The sequence below is a fragment of the Conger conger genome, chromosome 10, assembly GCF_963514075.1.
Source record: "Conger conger chromosome 10, fConCon1.1, whole genome shotgun sequence".
Lineage (NCBI taxonomy): Eukaryota > Metazoa > Chordata > Actinopteri > Anguilliformes > Congridae > Conger > Conger conger.
In genome coordinates, this window is record NC_083769.1 from 35,044,554 (window position 1) to 35,067,707 (window position 23,154).

Here is a 23,154-nt window from a genome sequence, read left to right on the forward strand (position 1 = left end):
TGTTTGCAGCCCAACGCAGCGTTGCACCTGGCTATATGTTGCCAGCTTTCCACAGTCTGGCCTGAAATTCAGATGACCAAACCTGCGTCTGAGATTCACAGAGTATCTTTATCAGTGGCTCCAGGTTAGTGCCAAGGTCACACACTCATAATATTGGCACTGGATTATTGAATGTCTCCTGGGGGTTCATTTGCCAACTTGATGCTGGAGATGCTAATATAGCCCCTGACTAAGCCATCACACAGAAAATGATCTCCCAGCAGAGCTTTCATCTTATTGGTAAATTTCCAAAGAAAAATGTGAGTTTTATTGCAATACTCTATTTCCATGGCTGTGGGAAATCATTATTATTAGATATAAACCATATTGGTTGTTTTCTTTAAGTGGATATATTATGAAAGTCTATACAAAAATGCAAATAAAGCCTGTATTTCTTCCCACTTGGAACACCCAGTTATATTTGTACAACTGTCCCGTCACTACAGTGCCACTGCAGTGCAGCAGTTCGGTCAGTGTGTGCAGAGAGTGCAGACTTTGTCCCCAAACCATGCGTTGCCATTAGCCGTGCCGTTGAGCCGTCAACTAGTCATCATGCTGCATGCACACACATAATGCACAGCTTATTTAGGCATCTGCTGGACCACAGGAGTCAGGACCCACTGCTGACTGAAACTCTCCCGCTCTCTACGACACTACAGCCTGCTGGAAGCTGCCCTGAGGCTCACCTGCTCCTGGCAGAGCGAGGCTTTGATTCCACACAGTGGGGCATGTGACTACCCTGAGAACGAGTGCTCTAATACAATGTGCCATCAAAAAGCCCTGCGTTTGATTTATGACCACATCCAGGTTTTACTAAGCATTCTTGCCCATATATTGTGGAGAGCCCCTGGCCCAAACTGCCTTTAAAATCACACATCAGGCATGTAGGGACCTCCGAGTCGGGGAGAAACACAGTCCGCTCTCTCTGGTCTCTGCTGTCTTTGGGTTTACTAAGCATTCTGGCCCCAGTGGAGCCTCATTTAGCACGCTGTCCCATATGCTTCATATGTCTGCATTTCCATGTGCTGGATGTGGAGAAGTCCCTGTTTCGAGGGGGAGCGTGGATCTTTGTGTGGGGAAGATGAGTCTGAAACCATACACACAAAGAGGCCTCTCTTCCAGCCCTGCTTGTCACATGACAGCCATAACCCATGAGTGCCCTCAAGGAGATGAGTGTGTCAGGTGGTCAAAAGTACACCAGTGCTGCCATCCCATGCTTTAGTCGATTCGCAGAACGCCACAAACTAGCGGCAAGGTAACATTGCAGACCCGTCCCTATCAAGGAAGGAACCAGTCATGGATGTGTACGCCAAGCTCTGGGAGAGCAGGTTGGGTATGATGTTCTACGAACTATGTCCCGTGAGCCAGTCAGAAACAAGTATTTTCTGACTTAAAGGTACAATAGGTAAACATTTTGTGTTAAAATATTGTTACAAGACCATTGTAAATCTCTACCTATCATTGAAAAAGGCTCACTGACATGTTGACTCACTCTCTGCCTGTGTTCATAGTCTTTTAGTTCGGGTATCAAAATATGCACTTGACAGGCCAGCACTCTGTACCAAAACATTTTATAGCTGTACAATAATTCAAGCTCATTGTTTGACAACGTCAGCGCATTCACAGAGAAAGGGTGGGATAAACAGTGTTGTGGTTTGAGTGTGTTTGTTGCTGCAATTCCTCTCTTGACCGTTAGAAGTCCAAAATGAACTATTGACTCTAGTGGACACCCCCCACCCCGATTTGGATTGTGCGGCCACACTCCAGTCACCAGAGCAAACATCATCAGTCATTTCAGGACTAGCACATTGTCCTTGGAAACTCCTTCACCTAGCAGCCGACTAGTTTTTTCAAAGCTTAATGTTTTTTCTTTATTGCATTCAAGATTGGCATCTTTTAAAAAAATAAGTTTTGTAATAATTGGGAATAAACTAAACGGAAAGACCTGAAGAAAAACAATGCAAATTGCATTCATTACTGAAACAGAAATTGGACAATGTGTTGTATTTAAAAAGTTATTATTACACAGTTGACCATTAAACACCAATAAAAAATACAGACCACATAAAGGCGTTTTCCACATTGGTATGGATCCTGTAACACCCAACAGGCCAATCCACGGCCAGAGGACATCATTCATTATTACACGGCATGTTTTGCCTTCTTGGATATGAAACGCTGGAATAATTTAATTTGACTGAAAGTACTGCGGCTGACAAATAGACTGGCTATTTTCCTCGTTCCATTCCTCACGCACCATGACTTCCTCCCCGCCCCCTTCTCTCTATCTCCCTTCTCCCCCTCTCTCTTTCTCTCCTCTCCCTCTCTCTCGCCTTTCAGTAAATGGTGTTTTGTGTTCTGGCCTCTTTGACTGAATCCCAGAATCCCTGGGGACCGAGGGACATTTGGAGCTGGCCAAAGTCTCGGTTTCTGCTTCCCCGGCTCTCCCTCAGCATTGGATGTGACTGAGCGCTCCTTCTACAGAGCTGAGCAGGAGCTCTGCCTGAAGCAGGCCTCAGGCCTTCAGGCCAGTGCAGAGTTCAGGGGAGGTTAACCCAGGGAGAGCTGTGTCGGGAGTACATACCATTACAGGAAAACAAGAAAACCACAGCTACTGTATGTTATTCATGGTGGACAAAACAATGATGCTTAAAAACAGTCCTTATACAGACAACAATTCATATTAAATAAAAAAAACTGACTGTTCTTTGATGGAAGATATATTTTGACAGTCCCCTTTCCATAACTTTACCGAACACTCCTTGGTGGAACTTTGGGACTGTACATGTAAATGACTGTGTTGAAGCAACTTGCTCTGCCATAGTACTGGGATATTGAAAGAGATGTATCTACACCTGACACTCATCAGTGAAATGTGGTCAAAGCTAGGCTATATTTTGTGTTTATTCAATATACTTACGAGGTGCATTTATCGGGCAACATACAGGGAGTGGAAAAAAACACTACACAATTCCAACGGCTAAGGCTTCTGATGGTTCCATAATGGTATGGGACACCTTTTAATGTGGTAAAGGTAGTTTGCACTCACACACTTAAAAGGCAAGGTTAATGGCAATCATTGCAGAATGGTCAGTGATCATCATGTTTACCACACATTAAAGCATTTCTTTCCTGTAGGAAATGGTGTCTTTCAAGATGAAAATGTCCATGTTACGGAACACAAGTCAACAAATGGATTGAGAAGCATTAATGTTGTCCATATGTCATGACCTTCTCATTCATTTTCATGGAATATGTTAGGACAACACCTAAGACACATCCATAAAATAAGATGAGATTGAATATTTTGCGAAACAGTGGTAATTGTCACACGTATTGGCCCAACAAGCTATTAAATTAATTGATATTTGATATTTGATATTGCGCACTACCTGTACATTTTAAATGGGATGTATAAGGAGAAGCATGCCTACTTTGGTCCCCTCCTGAGAAAATGAGGTTAAATGGGGGACTAGAGCCGCCAGGCATTTAGTAGTTACGGTCAATCGGACATGTAGCCTAGATGACAAGCCTTTCCTGATTTAAGGTAGACGGGAAACGCGTGAATTCATGTAGCAGTAAAGGGGGAAATTGTGCGTGTCCTTGTTGACAAAGAGGTTCGGAAAAAGAAAGGCAGCAGCGACCTCCCACTTCATTATACAGCGGTCGGCGTTAATAGATCGCCCTTTAGAAAAGCAAGGCCTAACCAGCGGAATCATCACCGAAGCGTGTCGGCTCTCTGTCCAATTTATGGGAGGTTTAGGTGAAAGAAAACTGGCCTATCAGTCAAAACTGCTATGTTTTTAATCATACGTGGGTAATTCGACGTCATAACCAAAATAACGTAGCCTAAACTAGTTATTCCCATACGAACAACTACCACGATATAATTTGCTACAGCATGTAAGCATAAACCAGTAGCTCCAACATTATTTATTTATTTATTTTTGCCATTACGTTGCAAAAAATGTATAAGCGCACAACTAATGCATCAATGCATTAATAGTAACATATCATGTGAAATGGTCCCGCATCTAGTCTCACGCACAATTTTCTATTTAAATATGACACTGACAACTGCTAAAAGACAAGGCTCGAGATAGAAATGCCACAAGATATTTTCGTTTTGTGATTTCCACCAATGTCAGAGCAAGCCACTGTCAGAATGCATTGCAAAGACGCACCCAAAAGTAAATGTAATTCTTTTAATGCAGAGTTGAGAGCTGAAAATAGGCCTAGCATCTAGCCGTTACAGGGATAGTTAACTGCCATTAATATGATGATGTGATGATGAGTGACATTTATAATTATGAGCTCTGATGGTTTCTGACAAGACATTCTGAAAACGAGTCGTATAATAGGCCTACAGAGTTTTCTCAAACTGGTTGCATTTAGGCTAGATTTTGACCTTTTAAAAATCATGCTCCAGTGCACTACAGTTCTTAGCTCAACCTGGCCTGGGCTGGTATGCATACTTACATATCAGTGACAAATGTAAATCTATCCTTACATCGAACTGTAGATTATTTAAGTTGTCGGCTAACCTGGTGAACGTGGAACCGATGATTTTGTAGTTTTGAAGTGTAGACCTACATGACCAATATTTCAATCATACGTTCAAGGAGATAAACGTATGCAACGCAATGCATTAAAAATAAACAAACTCAACAGCAAGCTTCCGCTGAATGTGGGAAAATACTTGTTAAACAATAGTCCAGTAGAGGAAAACATTTCAGAACGCTTGGAGATGGAAAAATAAAACTAGTGGATGTGCTCTGTTCTCGGGAGCGCGCACCGAAGTACGCGCAGAACGCAGTTCTCCTCTGCACACTGCTAAAACAGTTTGACGAAAGGAAGGAGGACGGAGCCGGGAGAAGTGAATGGATCAATGCACAAATGAAAGAAAGAAATTGGCTCCGAGGAAAGACAGCTCCCTCGATGAGAGATAAGCGTTATTCAAAACGCGATGTACTCATTAGAATCCGTAGTGGGGACTGAAGTTGGCAACAAGAAGGGAAAAAGTGGACTTTGAAGTCGGACTACTCCTTCGTTTGATTTCGTTCTGGGAAGCAGTAATAGTGCCGTGCAGTGCTTCCAGTTTGAGCTTCTCAACCAGTCCTGTTCTGGAAGGAGTACTTTTACCACAGCACAACAACTGTCGTCGAGATGCAGGGAGTTTCAACAACTGGTGAGCAATTTTTGCATTGCAGGAATGTTTCTCTGCTAATTTCCTTATATGAGCTGACCAGAGGCAGGTTCTGTAGAATCTGTTTACGCTGCAGTAGATGCCTGGTTCAAAAACTGATTCATGCTTTATAAATTTGCACGGAAGTGGAATTTGAAACTCGGTTTAGCGAAAGAGAAGAGCCGTTTCGCACAGAAACAATTTCGACGACATTGTTATTGTAATCATTTGATCAATTAATGGCTGGACTCCTGTACTTTCAATAATTACTGACGTCCGCCTTTATAATCCTCACAATAGAAAGTGCACAAGTCATCACAATCCCATTCAGCAACGGTCCAGCTTCCCAGTGTTGTTGAATGGCTACAAATCTTAGTTCAATAAGACACTGTACATTGGTTTAACCCATAAATGCGATTTAACGTGCTTTGAATGACAGTCGCTCTGGCTTTCTAATTACGCATTCCAGCGTGTAGGAAGCCTAGTACATACTATCGTTAAGTCCAAAGAGAGCATTTGACATGTGTGTTTGCGAAAAGTATCAATAGTCTGATATAAACAGAAGATCTTGGGAAGATATTTCTTTTGAAATATTTGAAGAAATCTTTTACACTTCACAGTAAAAATACATCTCTTTATCACTTGACAGTGACTGTTGGAACACAACGCAAACTGTATCAAGCACTGGACTGCTGAAAGGGATCTTTGTGCTTTCTTTTCTCCTAATCAAATCCAATGTGATTGAATCGTAACATTTCCACCATGTGCAGCACTCCAAAAGTACACTATATGACCTACATACAGTACAAACCGGTTACGTGCTGGGTCTCTGGTTTTGTGGGTGGAGAGAGGGTTCTCGTTCTGGATATAAAGGCTGCTGTGTTCTCATTATTTCTCCTGCCCAAATAGAACTGAAGTTATAGATACTCTGTGCAGAGATGATGCAGAGAGGAGAGACCTCAGGTCTGCTTGTGACAGCTTCAGAGTGATGTAATACTCTCAGACTTCTTCTCTAAAGTACATGCAATACTCTTACACTGTGGGCCAGCTCGTTTGAGATCATGGTCTTGTTTCTGATGACTTTGAGAGCACATGGGTCTTCTCACAAGAGTCTGTGTTATGGGGGCATTTCTCATCCGGAGAAAGTCTTTGTAATGAAGGTGATGCTGCAGAGTTAGGTCTTTCTGATCGTGTCACTGTATATGGGGTTTTCATGAGGGTAGTGTTACAGAGCGCATTCCATTTTGAATATCGGAATTTGAATTTGAATATCGAATTTGAATATCGGAATGCTTCCATTAGTTTGCTGTGTTTAGTGAAGATCATGAGGGTGTTACCACCGGGACAAGTGCTCTGTATTCAGTATCGGCAGTGCTGTGTTCTGCTTGTCGGCCCTTCCTGTGCTTGTCTGGGGCAGCGGTGCAGCTGTCGGGTGAAATATGGCTTTCTGAGGTTTGTGGACCCTGGGAACTAACCCGATGGAGCTCAGTGAGAATGCTCAGTGAAGATTTTCAGATAAGCCAATGCAGGACTCAGAGGAGAAAAGAGCAGTACAAAATACAAACAAGCGTCAAACGTGCAGAGAGATGCTGCTTCAGGGCCTGTCCGAGTGACTTTCAGAGGTTTACTTCTGAGGGAAATGGCTGCTTATCTCGTTATTTATTGCCCAGATCGTTAATGGCAGTGCTGCTGAGTTCCTTCAGCCGTCTAATTTTGTGACCTTCAGGGACATTGCCTTTTTTTCTTCCTTCCGCCATGACGGCTGCTGCTGTCCTCTTTAGCGTGACCGTTTGAAAGGGAACTCAGGCTGTAAGCGGTGCAGAGATGACGGTGGGCCTATGTCTTGTTAGTATTCGGAATGTAGGACAAGTACAGAGAGATTTCCCGGCAAGCTTTGCGTGAACTGTTTATATTATTTATTATTAACAAAAGCGATTTGGCCTGTCTGTGTTTAGGCAAACTTTTATAAACATCTCCCGTCCATGTTAAATAAACAGCGCATACAGTAGGAAGAGTGGCGGGGGAGCAGGGGAAACGACGGGAAAGCTCTCCCGGCTCGCCTCTCGGAGAACAGTTCGGGAAACGCCATGACTCAGCCTTTAGAGGAGAAGGAACCGAGGATCTCGCCGTCCGCGCCACATTGATTTCCGAAGAGTCTTCACCCTTGGGGTGGCTTCAGTTCTGATGCTGGAGAAAGATCAGAAGAGCACTTGAACAGGGAAACGAGCTGAATCATTGGGGCGAAGGCTTGCTGTGCTGTGGTAGATGCCATTTTTAGAGAAGCTGTGTTTTTGCTGGATGGCGGGAAGGAACATGAGCTCTGGCCAGCAGTCCAGTAGCCTGGGTGCGCTCTGTGAATGGACTAATGGAATGCATGTAAGAGGACTGGAAGTGTGTGTGTGTGTGTGTGTGTGTGTGTGATTGTGCGTGCATGCGTGCATATGTGTACATCTGTGTATGCACTGGCATGTGGAAGAGTCGACTGAATGGATTCAATGAAAGTTTGTATGTGTCCTTTGGTGGTGCATGTATCTGTGCATTGACATGAGTGTCTATTAGTGTATGAGTGGAGAGCATGAATCGTGTGTGTGTGAGAGAGAGAGAGAGAGAGAGAGAGAGAGGGAGAGAGAGAGAGAGAGAAAGAGAGAAAGACAAAGAGACATTGAGAGAGTGAGATAAGGAGCAAGAGAGGGAGAAATGAAAGCGGTGAATGCCTTTGGAGTGCTGTGGACTATGAATTTGTGTGTGCATGCCTTGTGGGAGTGTGTGTGTTTGTATGTGTGGGGAGGGGTCATATTTAACACTGGCAGACGTCTTGCAGCTCTGACTGCTGTTACTGTTTAATAGTCACTACAGTCACAGCAGTCACAGAGATTTGGGCAGAGCATAGCGTAGTTGAATAATATATCTGTGAATGGTAGACCCTTGGTAAAATTAATATTTGATATGTGCACACACACAGGTGCTTAAAATAGATTTATGATGCTACTAAACAGATTCAATTGAGGAGTTGCATGAGGGGACAAAGTCTGCCCTGAGCTGAGACCTGATGTTAAGCAGTGAGTGGAATTCGAAGGCCAAATACGGTAAACATGCACTTCTGCTTAGGGCCGGGATGAGCTCATGTTCAGATGTGACCTCTGCAGTAACACAATGCCACTCTATTGCCATCTCTCATATCACATCTACAATCACAGCACTCCCCCTCCACACCCAGGATCCTACTCCATGCTCCTCTTTCCATATGGAGTCACTGTACCCTTCTCCTCATATAGGTGCACTTACCGTGGTCTTCTGTGGGCAATGCCCTCTCCTTCCATATACACTCACCGAGCACTTTATTAGGAACAGTTTTACATTGCACCTACTTATTCATGCGATTATCTAATCAGCCAATACAATCATGTAGATACAGGAGCTTCAGTTAATGCGCACATCAACCATCAGAATGGGGAAAATATGTGATCTAAGTGACTTTGACCATTGACTGATTGTTGGTGGCAGACAGGGTGGTTTGAGTATTTCAGAAACTGCTGATCTCCTGGGATTTTCACGCACAGTAGTCTCTAGAGTTTGCAAAGAATGGTGCTAAAAACAAAGAGAAAGCCAGTGAGCAGCAGTTCTGCAGACAGAAATGCCTTGTTAATGAGGAAGGTGACAGTAACGCAAATAACCACACATTAGCTATAACAGTGGTAAGCAGAAGCGCATCTCTGAACACACAATGTATCATGCAAAGTGGATAGGCTACAGCAGTAGAAAGTCTAAAAAATAAGTCTAATAAATACCTAATAAAGTGTTTGGTGAGTGTAGAGTCACTGTCCTCCTCTCCTCATGTAGACCCACTGCACTCAGTCGTATACAGTCAATGCCCTCCTGTTCCTCTCAGTGTACACAGTCTGTGTCTGTGCCTTAGTTAACCTCAGCTTCATCAGCATCTGTCAGTGATCGCAATGGAGGGACCTGCCCTGAGACGCAGTTGGAGATAGCTGCAGTAGACAGACAGGCCCACCTATAAGAGTTATTGCCCCACCAATTTGCGTATTACTACATATCAGTGTCCGTCAATAAACCGACGGAAATGAACAATGGTAGCTTTCAAACAGCTACAGTATATGCAGAGCAGGAATGATCAGAGTCAGGGATCATCCATGGCTTATATTCGTAGTTATTACAAGGTCTTTATAGAGACCCGAAGCTTCATTATCTGTCTACTGTACCAAAAGAGGACAGCACAGATGCATAAGCAAGCAGAGGTAAATGTAAATGTAAATGGAATGAGGAGTTCATTGCTGACCCCAGGGAACCTTTTCACAGAATCTGTTCTACATCTTCTTCAGCTAGTGACTTCAGCACACCACCAGAACAGCACTTGGAACAAATCTGAATCTTTTAAATCTCAAATGTGCCATGAAACTAACATATCAACATATCAGTATCAAAATGTATTCTGTTGCAAGTCACTTTTGTTTAGATATTACGCTAGAGAGTTCATTGCGAAGCTGTGAAAATAATATGTAAAATATATGAAAAGCTTGAATGCTGTTGCATATTCCACTTGTTCCATAAAAGGCCTCCAGATTGTCCCACGAATACATTTGCATAAATGAGAAGAATGTTTTGCTGTGCTCTTGATGTCCTGGTTAATTGCAGGTTGATTAGGTTCTGTAGATTTTTTTCACAACTTGTTAAATCCCACCCAGGATGTCTGGGCTGCGTTTTTGGAGTGGGGACAGAAGGATTTTATTAAAAGGTGGGAAAATTCTTAACAGTAAAGGCATGCACAGTTGGATTTGTTTTGTATCGCTTTTTCAACAGTGAAGGCATTGTATATTGTGCTTTTCTGTGAACATCAAAAGCCAGCTCTTCCAGATGTAGGCATCCTCCAGGCACCAGCCACACAGCAGAACTACAGAGCAGTTGAATGTTTCACTATTGAGGAGCAGCTAGCTGCACACACAATGAGAGGCTTCTGCACCTCTCCACTACACCTGAGGATCTTGGATTTTTATCTTTATCTCAGTTTCTTGAGGAACAGGCATGCATGTTCAAAACTTACACATGCACACAGACAGACAGACAGACAGACAGCTGAACAGGTGGATGGACTGAAATGCACACATCCACAGCCACTCACACACACAAACAGACACACACACATGCACACACACAAACACACACACACGCTCGCACACACTTGCACACACACGTACACACACACACACATACACACACACACTCACACACACTTGCAAACAAACGTACACACAGACACATGCACACACATACACACTCGCACACACTTGCAAACAAACATACACATGCACACACACACATGCACACACACACACTCGTACACACTTGCAAACAAACGTACACACACACATGCGCACACACTTGCAAACAAACTTACACATGCACACACTTGCACACAAACATACACACACACGCACACAAACGTGTGCACACACATACACACATACACACACACACACACACACAGGGCAGATTGTATGAAACCTTGGGTTCCATGCGTGTGCTGTGGGCTGTAATACAATACATACACAATATCCCCCCACCCCTATACACCCAGATTACATCTCAGCAGCAGAGAAAAGGTCTGCTCCTTCTCAGCATGAGCATCTTGAGAGAAGAGCCTTAATTCTCTCTATGAAACAAAAAAACCCAAACACAAAAGGCGCACGTTTAAACTTTGAGAAGACGGCCGGAGCAGCCCTAATCTGGGGGGGGCTCGTGTGCCCCCCAGCACTAATGCCACTCTGAGGGCATGGGGCGTTCATGTGTCTTATTCCACCGGCGCTGTGAGTGAGCATGTGACCTGCTGGCTCGCACATGATGAAGCGCAGCCGCGTGCGTGAAATGTGGCTGTGATATTTCAGTCTGGAGCGAAGTCCAGCGGCAGCAGCGGTAATGAGACGTTTCCTCGTGCCTCCCCCCGCCCCCCCTCTGTCTCTGCCTCTGGCTGAACCCTCGATTGGCGGGTCTGGCCACCGCTCACCCCTCCTGGGCCGGCAGGGTCCCAGCAGAGTACCGCAACGAGTGTGGAGCAGCCTGCTGTACACACACACACGTCTCTGTTATCCACACACAGCAGAACACATTTTATTCACCAATGATGGAATCGTAGAATGATTAAGGATTATTATATTTAATTTTATCAAATCGAACATGCACAGAATTAAGCTCATAGAGAATTTGAATCGCACGGCTGTGTTTCTGAAGGTGCAAAATGAAAATTCATGAGTTTGAACATGATGCTTGAGTCTTCCACTAGATGGCGATGTAATGTTGGCAAAAAAAGAAAGAGCAGCTGAAGCTTTCTATTCCAACTCTGAGGTATGCCAACACACACGGACATGAATTGATACTGAAATCGAAAAAATAATAAGGTGGGTAAAATGTACAATTTTATTTCCTAAATCAGTTTCAATAGCAGGCTGTACTTGGTTTGGCTTGGTGCACTTGGTGATTGAAGGCTGCTTCATAAAAAATAAAAATGTTTTAAACATTGGATTGCATTAGCTGAAATGCTCATTCCAGAAGCCTGTGGACTTCACGTGGTGCCCTCTGTGAAGGACAGACTTCCATGTTGTATGGAGTGATGCTGGGCTCGGAGTACAGCAGGAGGTGTTGGTGGTGCGTGTTCAGGCCAGTGTAATATTAGAAGGGGAGAGCCTGCCAGGTGGTTGTGCTGACTTTGCCCTTGCCCAGGGCGTGTTCTGTTCTGGGTCTGTCACCGCAGAGAGGAGCCTCTCCTGGGGCCGGGGGATCCAGAGGAGAGCCTCTCCCCTGGTCCTGCCTGCTGACAGCTCTCTCTGCGCTGAAGGTCACCACTGCATCTGCAGGAGCAGCCCATGCTGTGGGTTGTTAACATTTGTCCACAGTTAGATTCCTATTACAGACAGTGCAGACAATGGTTGTGCTCTCTCTCTCTCTCTCCCCCCCCACTCTCTTTCTCTCTCGCTACCTCTTTCCTCTCATTGTTTCTCATTATTGTTTCTTGTCTGCAACTGTTAATCTATGTTTAATGACATTTTTTCCTTTCTTTGTACTTATTTATTTGCAGAGATCTCTTGGTAGATCAGTGTCAAATGGTAGATTTGGGATTTGTAGCGTTTGTTAGACTGTCCTATGAAGGCGACAAAAGTCTCAATTCTTGGTCCTACATGAATTCAGTAATCAGGAGACCTCTACTTATCATTTGCTAAATGACTCCTCTGTAAGTAGCATCACAAGCAATTATTCTATCCCTGACAGTGAGTCTGAATAAACACCTTGATAAGGTTTACAGGGCAGAATGTGCTCTTACTGTAACAAGCTCTTCCACTTCACAGATGGATCTTGTTAAACCCTGTTTAATGTATTTCCTCTTTCTCCTAATTGTCTCTTTTTTTCCCCTCAGACTGTAATTCACTACTAGACCATTTTGTAAATGAGGAAGTGCAGTTGGCACAGAATTTAAGTTCCACCTCTCTTGAATTTGCTACTTTATGTTGTGGTTGCGTTCCGGCAAGTTAGCGAGTGTAGACTGCATGCATATTTACAAGTACAAGCTTTATGTTTCAGTGTGTGGATATTGACGTATGGATAGCCTTTGAGAGCGATGTCAACTTTCTGCCACTGTGCCGGTATGTGATTTTGCGTTTACGAGATAATTAATGTGTTGGTTGTGTGTGTGTTTTTTGGAGAAAGATGGAGCCAGGTGGATATCATTATTCCAGATCTGCGAGTCCACAGGAACTTCCTGCTGGGGCCGAGGGTAATAGGGGATGTTGTCTGTTCAGCACAAACTCTCCCTTCTGTTCCGTCAGACCCAAGATGCTCTCACTGTGGGTGCAGACTGTGCCAGACGATGCCCACCAGCTCTGTCCTGTAGCAGGGCCTCAGAGCCATTCCTGGGCTATCAGACTGGCTGTCAACACTGATTCTGCCCTCAGGAGTCAATGGAAAGCAAAGGCTTTTTATAAAACAATGACTGTCAAAAAATGTTCTCAGTGGAAAAGCTACTGTTTGTCGTGCATATGAAATTGTGTGGCGTTTTTTCCGGCTGTCTGTCACTGCCAGACACTTGTTATGTAATGGCGGGTCCTCCCCTTGACTGGCTTGGCGGAGTGTAACATTTTTACAAACTGTTCCAGTCCCCGGGAGTTTCACATGGTTCTCATTCCTCTGGCACTCATCTGCCTGTTCATTTCACTTCAGTCTTAATTTGTTTTGTAATTGGACCAAAGTGACAGAATTCCCTCTAGTCTCTGCATAGTGTCTGTGCGTGCCTGTCTTTATGCCTGTGCATGTGTCTGTCTATAGAGATACAGTGCCCTCCATAATGTTTGGGACCAAGACCCATCATTTACATATTTATTTGCCTCTGTACTGCACAATTTGAGATTTGTAATAAAATAAATCACATGTGGTTAAAGTGCACATTGTCAGATCTTAATAAATGGCATTTTTATACATTCTGGTTTCACCATGTAGAAATTAAAGCAGTGTTTATACATAGTCGCCTCATTTCAGGGCACCATAATGTTTGGGACACAGCAATGTTATGTAAATGAAAGTAGTCATGTTTAGTATTTTGTTGCATATCCTTTCCATGCCATGACTTCCTGACCTATCGAGATCATCCTTATTTTCAGGTTATCCTACAAGCAATACTAAAACTCTTTGCATTTGAATGGATCTTTATGGGAATTGGGGGGTGGGTCTCGATTCAGCTGTAAATTATGGTGATACAGTATGTAACATATTTGTTGGCTAAATGGCTTTAAATCATCAAGGGTCTGAGGTATCAAATGAGCTTCAAACCACTGTGCTGCTGCCAGATATGCAATAGATACCAAAATACTAGTTCCTCCTGACACATTTTCCTGTTGATCTAAATGGAAGAAATATTCAGGAAAAACAATTTATATCTACTGCATACCTGGCAGCAGCACAGTGGTTTGAGGCTCATTTGATGTCCCAAACATTATGGAGGGCACTGTAGGTGATGCCAATTTGTCATGTCATTTTCACCGTCTTAAGACGGATGCCTTCCATTGTGATTACATAAAGGGAGAGTCTCTGTAGAGCTTTGCAGGTGAAGGCACTATTCATCAAATACAGTATTATTTTTACTGTTCACTCATAAAAAGCACTGCGTCTAATTGTGAAAGACACTGGGCTTCCTTAAGCAGCAACCCCCCACTGCGGGCATCAGCTCTTTCCAACGCTCGCTGGCTTCGATCTCAGTGGCACACCCACCCACACAAACACAGTGCTGGCATCTCACCCAGGGGCTATCCTGCCAGCACAGGTAGCGCTCCCTTTCCAAACAGCCTCACATGCCCATGTGAAGGCTTGCTCAGTGCCACCATCTCATCCTATACCCTGCCTTCACCTCGCCTCTCCTCCCCTTTCGGCTGTGAGTCCGTCTCCCTTTCTCTAGCACCTGCCATGGCTCAACCCTCGCACCCCATCCACAGCTCATCATCGCCCAAGCCCTACCTCCGTCGTTCTGAGCTCGTCTCTCCGTGTTTACCCCTTTCACCCATCCTCCTCATCCTGCTTTCATCCTCTCCTGGCACTCCCCCCCCCTCCTCCTCTCCTCCCGATCCCTCTCTTTCATGCCTCTGTGTCCCTGTCTCTCATGCTGTCTCCATCCCTGCCCGTGCTGTAATCTCCTCTCCCGAGCCATGTAATTACAGGCCATCTGGGCCACCACGCGGAAACGAGCCTGGGACTCATTACACGGCCAGCCCTATCGGCCGCGCTGGCTCTTTGTGGGGGGAAAAAACCCCCCAGAATGTTTAACTGCATTTTAATGCAGATCTCTTCCCTGATCTGTTTTATCTTCAAATATTTGTAGAGATTGTGATGGTGAGTGTAATGCATTGTGACGAGCATAGCGTGCAGTGGAGGTGTAATGTGCATAATAATTCATAGTAGAGAGTGTAACATCCATAATAGTACTTCCCTTCATAGAGCATAATGCACAGTGATGAGCATAATAGGAATAACAGGTGTAATGCATAGCAGTGTTGTGTTTAATCCACAGTAGTGACAAAGTGACAGGACCGTTTGGGCAACAGATAGAATAATGCACATCAAAATATTGTTTGGTTGTTTTTTTGGTCGTCATGTCATTAATATGAAATGTGTTGCCTGTGCTTTTGCTGGACCTAACAGGTTAATTTTTTCCTCTTAAATGAGAGATATCTACACATTAATTGGGTCTTTTCAGGATCATCATACAGCAGAAATGAGTAGCAGCATATCCTTAAAGCCACATGATGCTGCTCTGCAATGCTGCTTTCTCTCTTTTTCCGCAAACCACATCTAGGCTGACCAGGGTAATTGCAGTTCACATTGCGGTGATTGCCTTTGAACTTTGAGCCTGCGCCCCCAGTGAAGTAAAGTGGGCAGAAACCATAAAGAAACCATTTGCCGCTCTGCGTCAGCATTCTCATTTGCCGCGTCCCCTTTTTCCAGTTTGAGCACATTTATCAGACAGAAGTATGGATCTGGGTGACTGAAGCACTTAATTCTCTCTGACCTGATTTGTCTGTGGCGGTGCTCCACTTGGCCCTGTCGGAACATTATTCTGCGAAACCTGCTCTTTGTTTGAGTGTGTGCCTAAAATGGGAGAGGGTTGGGCGGGGTGGGTACTGGAGAGGGTGGAGGCTGCAAGGTCACAGAGTAAACCTAGTCGCTGGAAATAAAAGAATGAAAGTGCCTGCCTTCCACAGATCCATTTCAAAGCAATCTCTGCGCTGCGTTTCATCAGCGTGTCCGCGCTGGCTCGTCTTTCAGCTGAGCAGGGAGATGCGTTGTGTAATCATATATCATATACATACGGGGCTGCAGACACATTTAGTGTCTGAGTAATTTTGGGTCGGGGGTAGAGGGGGGGACAGGTTGGATGTAACGTAAAGCCTCCCCCAGGGGGCATTCTCACGACCGTCAGCACACCTGCACTGCCCGACCAGCCTCTCACCCCTTTACACAGCTCCACTCCACTGGGGAAAGGAGCAAGGTGTCATCTCTCAAGGGCATAGCAGACACATGACAAAGCTGGGCTATGAAGCCATGAGTCTAGAGGTTCTGTTTTGGAGGACTCCGTGTTGCCTTGTAAGGTCCTACTGTACAGTTTACATTATGTTGTCCACTTTTTAATTTTCCAGGGAAGGGCAGCTAGCACTGTTAATTTTATGATGGCATTATGGTCGGTACCAGGTGCCCTATTGATCGTGTGATCATAAAGCTGCAAAGAGCCCACACTGGCCCCGTTCACCTCAAGGTCTCCAGGTTTATTAAATGTCTCCCAAACTGCTTCCCTTCCCCCACAGCCAGTGAGCAGGGCCTGAGGACAGCGTAGTGTTAACTGGATTAATCCTCATTACCAAGTCACTCATGATACAGTTAGCATTGTATTAATAGTAAATAAGAAGACTAAGATAAGAACTAAATTTCTATGGTTTCAGTTCAGTGTTTCTGTTCAGTTATTTGAAGGGTTGCAATAGTCAGCTAGCTGCTGTGTCTTGCTTTGGCAAATGAAAATTCCAATGGCAGAAACGTTCTCTGATAAGAATGTACAGACTGGTCTAAAACATTAGAGAATGTGTCAGAGTCTTCCCTCAGTAAAGTGTGTGTGTGTGTGTGTGTGTGTGTGTGTGTGTGTGTTTGATGCACTCGTCCATGCGACTTGTGTATATGCATGCATGGGGGAGCTATCACAATATATGTGAGTTGGTCAACATTCTCTGGAATGTTAGAATGGTGTCCATGACGACAACCCAGAGTTCTCCTTTAGACATGGATCCACCGGTCTCTGGAGCTCAGCTCCGCAGCCATTTTTAACACGTTACCTTCTTCACTAGCATATTTCAGGTTACTAGCAGGTGTACTGTGGTGGATGCTGTGCACATGGGCAGGATGATGGACTGTTTGAACAAAAGAAAGGAAAATTCAGATTTGACTTAAACGGTGCTGTTGAGCTCGGCTTGCAGGCTGGCCTAATTCCCACACCACATCCTAGATGCTTTTTCCAAAGCCCAATAATATAATGGCTACACAGGTTGTACTAATTTCAGAAGTCCTTAGGGTATAGGTGTATAGGAAGCTAGTATTCTGTTTTATGAGACCTATAATTCCCTCTGTTATGGCTAGCAGAGAAAAACACGGTAGAAACATTCTGGTGTTGAAATCACATTGCCTGCCTTTATATGGGGCATTACTCAGAAAAGAGGCTCGGATGTAAGATTTTTTGTGGTTATGACAAATAGAAAACTGCAGTCAGAGAGGAAAGGGGCAAGGAGAGAAAGTGTGTCATTGTGATCATGTACCAGCCTCGCAGAGCAGTGTGTGTGTGTTTGCACAAACATGTGTGTGCACAAACTATATGTGGGTTTGTGCATGTTTGGGATGTAGGGAGTGGATTGTGTGGACATCTTATCTATGAACAGTTCTTTAGTCAGTCATATTGTCTGACCTTGGCATTTCTTGATAGCCTAGCTAATTTGGAAAAACAAAACCCACTTCCCAGACGTGTTGGGACTGAAGAAGCATTTGAGTGGTGCTGTTTGTGTGTCCTGGTTGTCCTGAATACACTCCTGATTCCCACTGTCTCCCAATACCCCCAGGCGGCTATGAGACAGATGCTTCCATCTCAGGTCACTGGTTCTAATGTCCGCTGCAGTGGCTGGCTCACTGGTAAAGGAGACTAAAAACATGGGAATCAGCCTTCACTCTCCACCAGTGCTGGTGCAGGAAAACCGCACACGATTGTGTGAGATTTCTGGAGGGATGAAGATCCCTGAAGAGTGGGGAACTGGTGAGCGTTGGGTAGCATGGTGAGTTCAAGTGTGGAAAACTTGAGTCTCCCCCCCCCCCCCCCCCTTCTCACCCCCAGTGCTAATGAGAGTGTTTCATGTGTTGAGGCATTTTCCCCAGCCATGGGTCAAGGGGACATGTGGATATGATTTGCAGCCCCACTTGCATATGTGCCCAAAAAGGAGAATTCTCACGCAGGCTGTCTTTTCTTAAATGTTGCAACTGTTGTAACTGCCGGCCGGTCTTGACATTAATCAAAAACAAAACAAACAAAATGTGAAAGTTTGTTTAAAGCATATTGTATATCATACATACTGCATGTCAAACATTTACACTTTAGTATCTATAAATATAGTTGCAGGAATATCTATATGTAACTACTGAATTGCTGTGGCATGTCTCTGACTTGGCTTTGCGTAGGAAAAGAGGACTGGATTCTCTGGAGGATGAACGCAAATATGAACTTTTTCCCAGTAAAAATGGTTGTGCATGATTTGTGTTTTAGTATCCGTTTGACACCTGCATTGGCTACCCAAGTCCTCCAACACCTTCAATCAGCAGGGGAAGGAAGTTCTTCCGTGTTTTTATTCTTTTATTATTTTTTCCAGCCCCGATCTGCAACCCTGTTGCCATGTAAATGGGGTCCTTTAAAGGAGGCTGTTGACAGGGCTTGTGTGAGGAGGGCCTGGCCCCTCCCCTGCTGTCTCTGACAGGGCTCTGGGCGGGACTGGGAGACACGGGACATAATTGTATGTGCATATGAAGAAGGCAGTAAGCAGCTTGCGAACGTCATCCTGGCAGCTTTTGTGATTTCACAGTGTGGGCCCATAATGCCCCAGATCCGGGGTGAAGCCTTTCACATGTGAAAGTGGGGAATCTCTTAAAGCTTCGGTCTTATGCCCTTCTTCCAAACGCTTTAACTGAGAAGAGTCAGAACTTGCTGTCTCTCCTGTCTGACCCCCCCCCCCCTTTCCACTCGTTTCCACTCTCTCTCTTGCTCCCTCCGTCTCGCCCGCCCTCCCTCCCTCCCTCTCTCCGGTTTTACTCTCTCCCCCACTGCCATTTGTTTCCATGACGACCATTCCGAGGCATTATTCTGGCTGAAAACTACTTTTTCCCCCTCTCCCGCGCTGCTGCCGGGCATTGTTAGGAATTCACTGTGGATGCCTGCGCCCCTGAATGAAGCCTGCATCGGGAGAGGAGTGGAGAGGAGTGCGTTTCTGCTTCACACTGTGTGTGGATACTCAGCGACGGGGGGAGGAGGAGGGGGAGGGGGGAGGAGGCGCAGCCGATACCGAGCGGAGCTCGCAGAGTGACTCAGAGAGTGCCGGATGTTTGAGCCACGCTGACTGACGGATCTCTCTCCTCATCCACCAGCAGTCCCGCTCTGACCCTGCTTCTGCCTGTGGGACTGGCCCCTCCGCCACATCTGTGTGTGTGTGTGTGTGTTGTGCGCGGTGCGTTTGCCCTCTCCCTACCTTCTCCGGGATGAGCGTGGCTTAGAGCTGTTTGGAGAGAGAAATCAGCAGAGGCAGATGGCTGTCCGGCTTTAGCGGGTGAGTTTGTGCTGGTGAGATGCCTTTCCCGCTGGTTTTTCTCCAGTTCTGCCTGAATTCCTGCCTAAGATGGTGCCCGTGTGCCGAGCTGGCTCTGGGGCAGCTTCTGTCTGAGTAATGTAGGGTAATACGGCTGCCTGATGAAATATATATGCGGGGCTACATGTTTTATTGAGTGATTTACATTGGGGGCTATTTTCTGCTGGCTTGACTCCTCTTGGTGTTGTTTTTGTGCATATTAGAGCAGGGGAAGTTTTGGTTTCGGATTGTTTTTAACTTAGGAAGACTCCAAGGAAAAGTGAAATATTGTCTGTTTCATTGAATTGGTGAGAAATCCGTTAGAAATCCTGAAGAAGAGTAAATGCTCATCAGTCAACACTTTTTGAGGTTTTTTTGCGGAACAATAAATTATTATTCTTCAACATTTTTATTCGCCAAATTTTGTACATTCTAGTTGAATAGCCATTGAAAATATGTATTCAATTCCTGTTGACATTGATTTCAAGTACGATTCCAAAAGTCTTTCCATTCCCAGGCTGTGCTATAGATACAGATTTATGCGATTTTAAAAAATGAATTATTATATGTGTATTTTTGGTGTAAGCTATAGGGTGATCTGCCAAAGCCAGAGTGGAGACTGTGAGTGATGGTGACCTATTAACTGGCGGTACAGTGGGGAAATGCGCTATTCTCATCACAGTGCCACAGGAGTCCTTCCCCAGGCACATGCTGCTGATTTGATAGCGCTGTTATTTTTAATGTTATTTTTGCTCATTTTTCTCCCTGTCCCACTATCTGCTCTGGTACCCCCCCACCCCCCGCCCTAAAAAAATGGTGTGGGCCTGACACCTAGTTGTAGCGTTTCCATGACAACAGGCACCAGCTGCGGGGTCCCTGTGTGAGCTGGGCTCTCTGGTATTCATGCACTGTGAGTCTAGTAGCTGCCCTCTTCACCCCAGATCAATCAAACTGTGGTCAAGCAGGCAAGGGGGCTCTGACATACTGTATCCCCATACATTTCTCACGGGACCCGCTCCCTCTGATTCGGTGGAATTTGTTGTGTCTACAACTGGCTTCATTTGCTGCATGTATTCTTTTTTGTTTTTGGGAGGTGGGCTCATTCATTTCATTAGCATATGTACTTTAGTATACATTATTATAGCATTCTTTTTTTTATTTGAAGTTGTTTTGATTTAAGTTAAACTAGCTCTGTCACCTGCTGATGACAGTTTGAGGAATTGTTCTTACTGTTATCAATGTCTTCACCTGGGGACTTCCACCATCTCATCTGGGTTCCAGTTCAGATAAAAAAGGGCTGCTTCAGACACTTCAGTTTGTTGAAAGGGCACCTTGGGTCATTCTTTCAATGAAGAAAACACTTTGACCCAGTTGATTTGTTCATCTGAAGCATTGTTCTCATTTTCAAATATAGAGGGACTTTTTTCATAGATATTCAGGCTCCTGTTAGATGTTTATGTGGTAATTTCTCACCAGAATGTTTGGACTCAATCACAGTTGGGGGACGCTCAGAAACTGACCTTGTCAATCAAAATAATGAAAGTCTCAGAATGGGAGTGAACTGGCAGGCCATTGTGCAAACAGGACGGATGTTTTTTACACAGAAGTGAGTCTAATATTGCGTGGATGACCTTGGACACAGTTTAGGGTAGCGCTGGCTAGACGGCATAAACACATTTCTTGTTAAACAGTTACTTCAATTGAGGTCATAATAAACAGTCAGTAATTGCCTGTGTTCCAGTGTTTAAAGGGCACCCAAGTTTCTCTGAAATACTGCACAAAGGACTGCACATGGATTTATTTCTTAAGATAGCAATGTCTACACTTTGTATATGTTTAATATATCAAACCACACTACTCAGGTTTATGTTGAAAAATGTTCTGTATTTTTAGTTGCTTTAGCTAACTATATGGCACACTTTAAGTCGGGAACTAAAACTGGAAATATACGTCATACATTTTTGAACGACTACCAGTGTTGACCGTGAAAAAGATGGCAACCCGAGTTGCCCTGAAGAATTGTCTGGAAAGGTATTGTCATGCTAATCAGCATTATCCTGGGCAGTGTGAGCGTTTTCTCATCCTGCTGGCCGCTTCCTTGACGTGGCCTTGTTGGAATCTTCGCAGCCCAAGAATAATGCTCTTTGTTCTTGGCCTGTAATTAAAAGTCCTCCCATTTATGTTCAGTCAGCAAGACAATAATATCAGGCCTGGCTGCCAGTCACAAGGCATTAGGCACATTATCTCACCAAGCGTGCTGCTGTGTTGGAGCATTGCTCGCCTGTGCCAAAATAGTGCAGGGAGATGCCAGTGAGGGGGCGTCTCTCGGAAGGTAAATTACTATACTGTAAGTTGCCAAGTCTAAATGAAAGATTCATTAACGGCACAGACGCTTGCAAGGCTTGTATTATCGGTCTACTAGATGTCAGCTGCAAAGCTTCACGTAAATTTCTCCCGAGGACAGAAACTTTGCGTGTCTTCATTGTACACTTAAAATTCTACGCTTAAAATAAACTGTAAATCATATGAATCTGTGTTTATGTATCTGGAATTTTTTTTAGTTCTCCTCAGATTTTGTTTGTAGTATCTAGCCTACTTCCATATGCAAGTGAGTTGTTTAAAAAACGGGTTTCAGCTGCTCTGGGCGACACTACTGTTTTGGCAGTGCTTTGGCTGCCTGAATACAGCTCCTCTGGGGGTGCTTTTAAGTAGTTATCTTTATTGTAGAAATCCAATAGTTACTGTGTAGTTGGCTGTGGTGCTGCAGGCTCGTTTTGTGGGATCAGTTTCTGCAGGACCACAGCTGTCATGGGAACATTTCTCTCAAAATGTCCGATATGGATCCTGAAAGATAAGCAGTTTTGTTGAAAAATGTTAGTACTGTATACATGGAAGTCCTGTATACAACAGTAGTTAAATTCCTGTGGAAGTGTGGTTTGTGAATATCATTAAAAAAAAAACTCCACTCTCTGAATTTGAGATTGAGACAAACACTCATCCAATGCTCATCATCACAAAGGGATGTGCTGGCATATTTTAGAGATGGGATACTGTATGGTATCTCACAAGGCATATTGCTGAAAGACCACCTTCAATTTGCAACTTTCAAAGCGTGTAATTGGTTGAGTGTGTGCTATGTTCCAGTTCAGCTGATTTATCCACAATTGACTTTCCCCCCTCCTGAAAGACAGGCCTTAGGGAACAGGTGATGAAAGGGAGACTCTTTCTGCAAATGGATCCTCGCTTGTTCTGGATCAACAACTTGGAGAATTTTTGCAGACCAGGAGATCAGAATGAATGATGCGCATATCATTAACATATAATGTTTCCTTCTGTTTGAAGCAATTTAGCTGTGTTATGTTTGAGAGTGTAATTTGATATTCAAACATTCTCTTGGTCCGAATATCAAATATTTGAATACCTGTGAATCCAGTTTTTCCCCAGGGACTGTGTTAAACATGAGTAGTAATGAGTTACTTGCACTTTTGAGTGAGAAAATGAAAGATACGTTCATTTTATTAC

At 44.4% G+C, this 23,154-nt stretch overlaps 1 protein-coding gene across 2 annotated transcripts in view; it reads left to right on the forward strand.

Moving 5' to 3' along the window:
* The first annotated feature begins 4,882 nt into the window (after window positions 1–4,882).
* fgd (faciogenital dysplasia) overlaps window positions 4,883–23,154 on the forward strand; it is a 54,106-nt gene continuing 35,834 nt past the window's right edge. For both annotated transcript variants that reach the window (XM_061257583.1, XM_061257584.1), the window contains exon 1: window positions 4,883–5,227. In XM_061257583.1, the coding sequence (XP_061113567.1) occupies window positions 5,206–5,227 (22 nt within the window). In that variant the 5' untranslated portion in view covers window positions 4,883–5,205. The remainder of the gene's footprint in view (window positions 5,228–23,154) is intronic.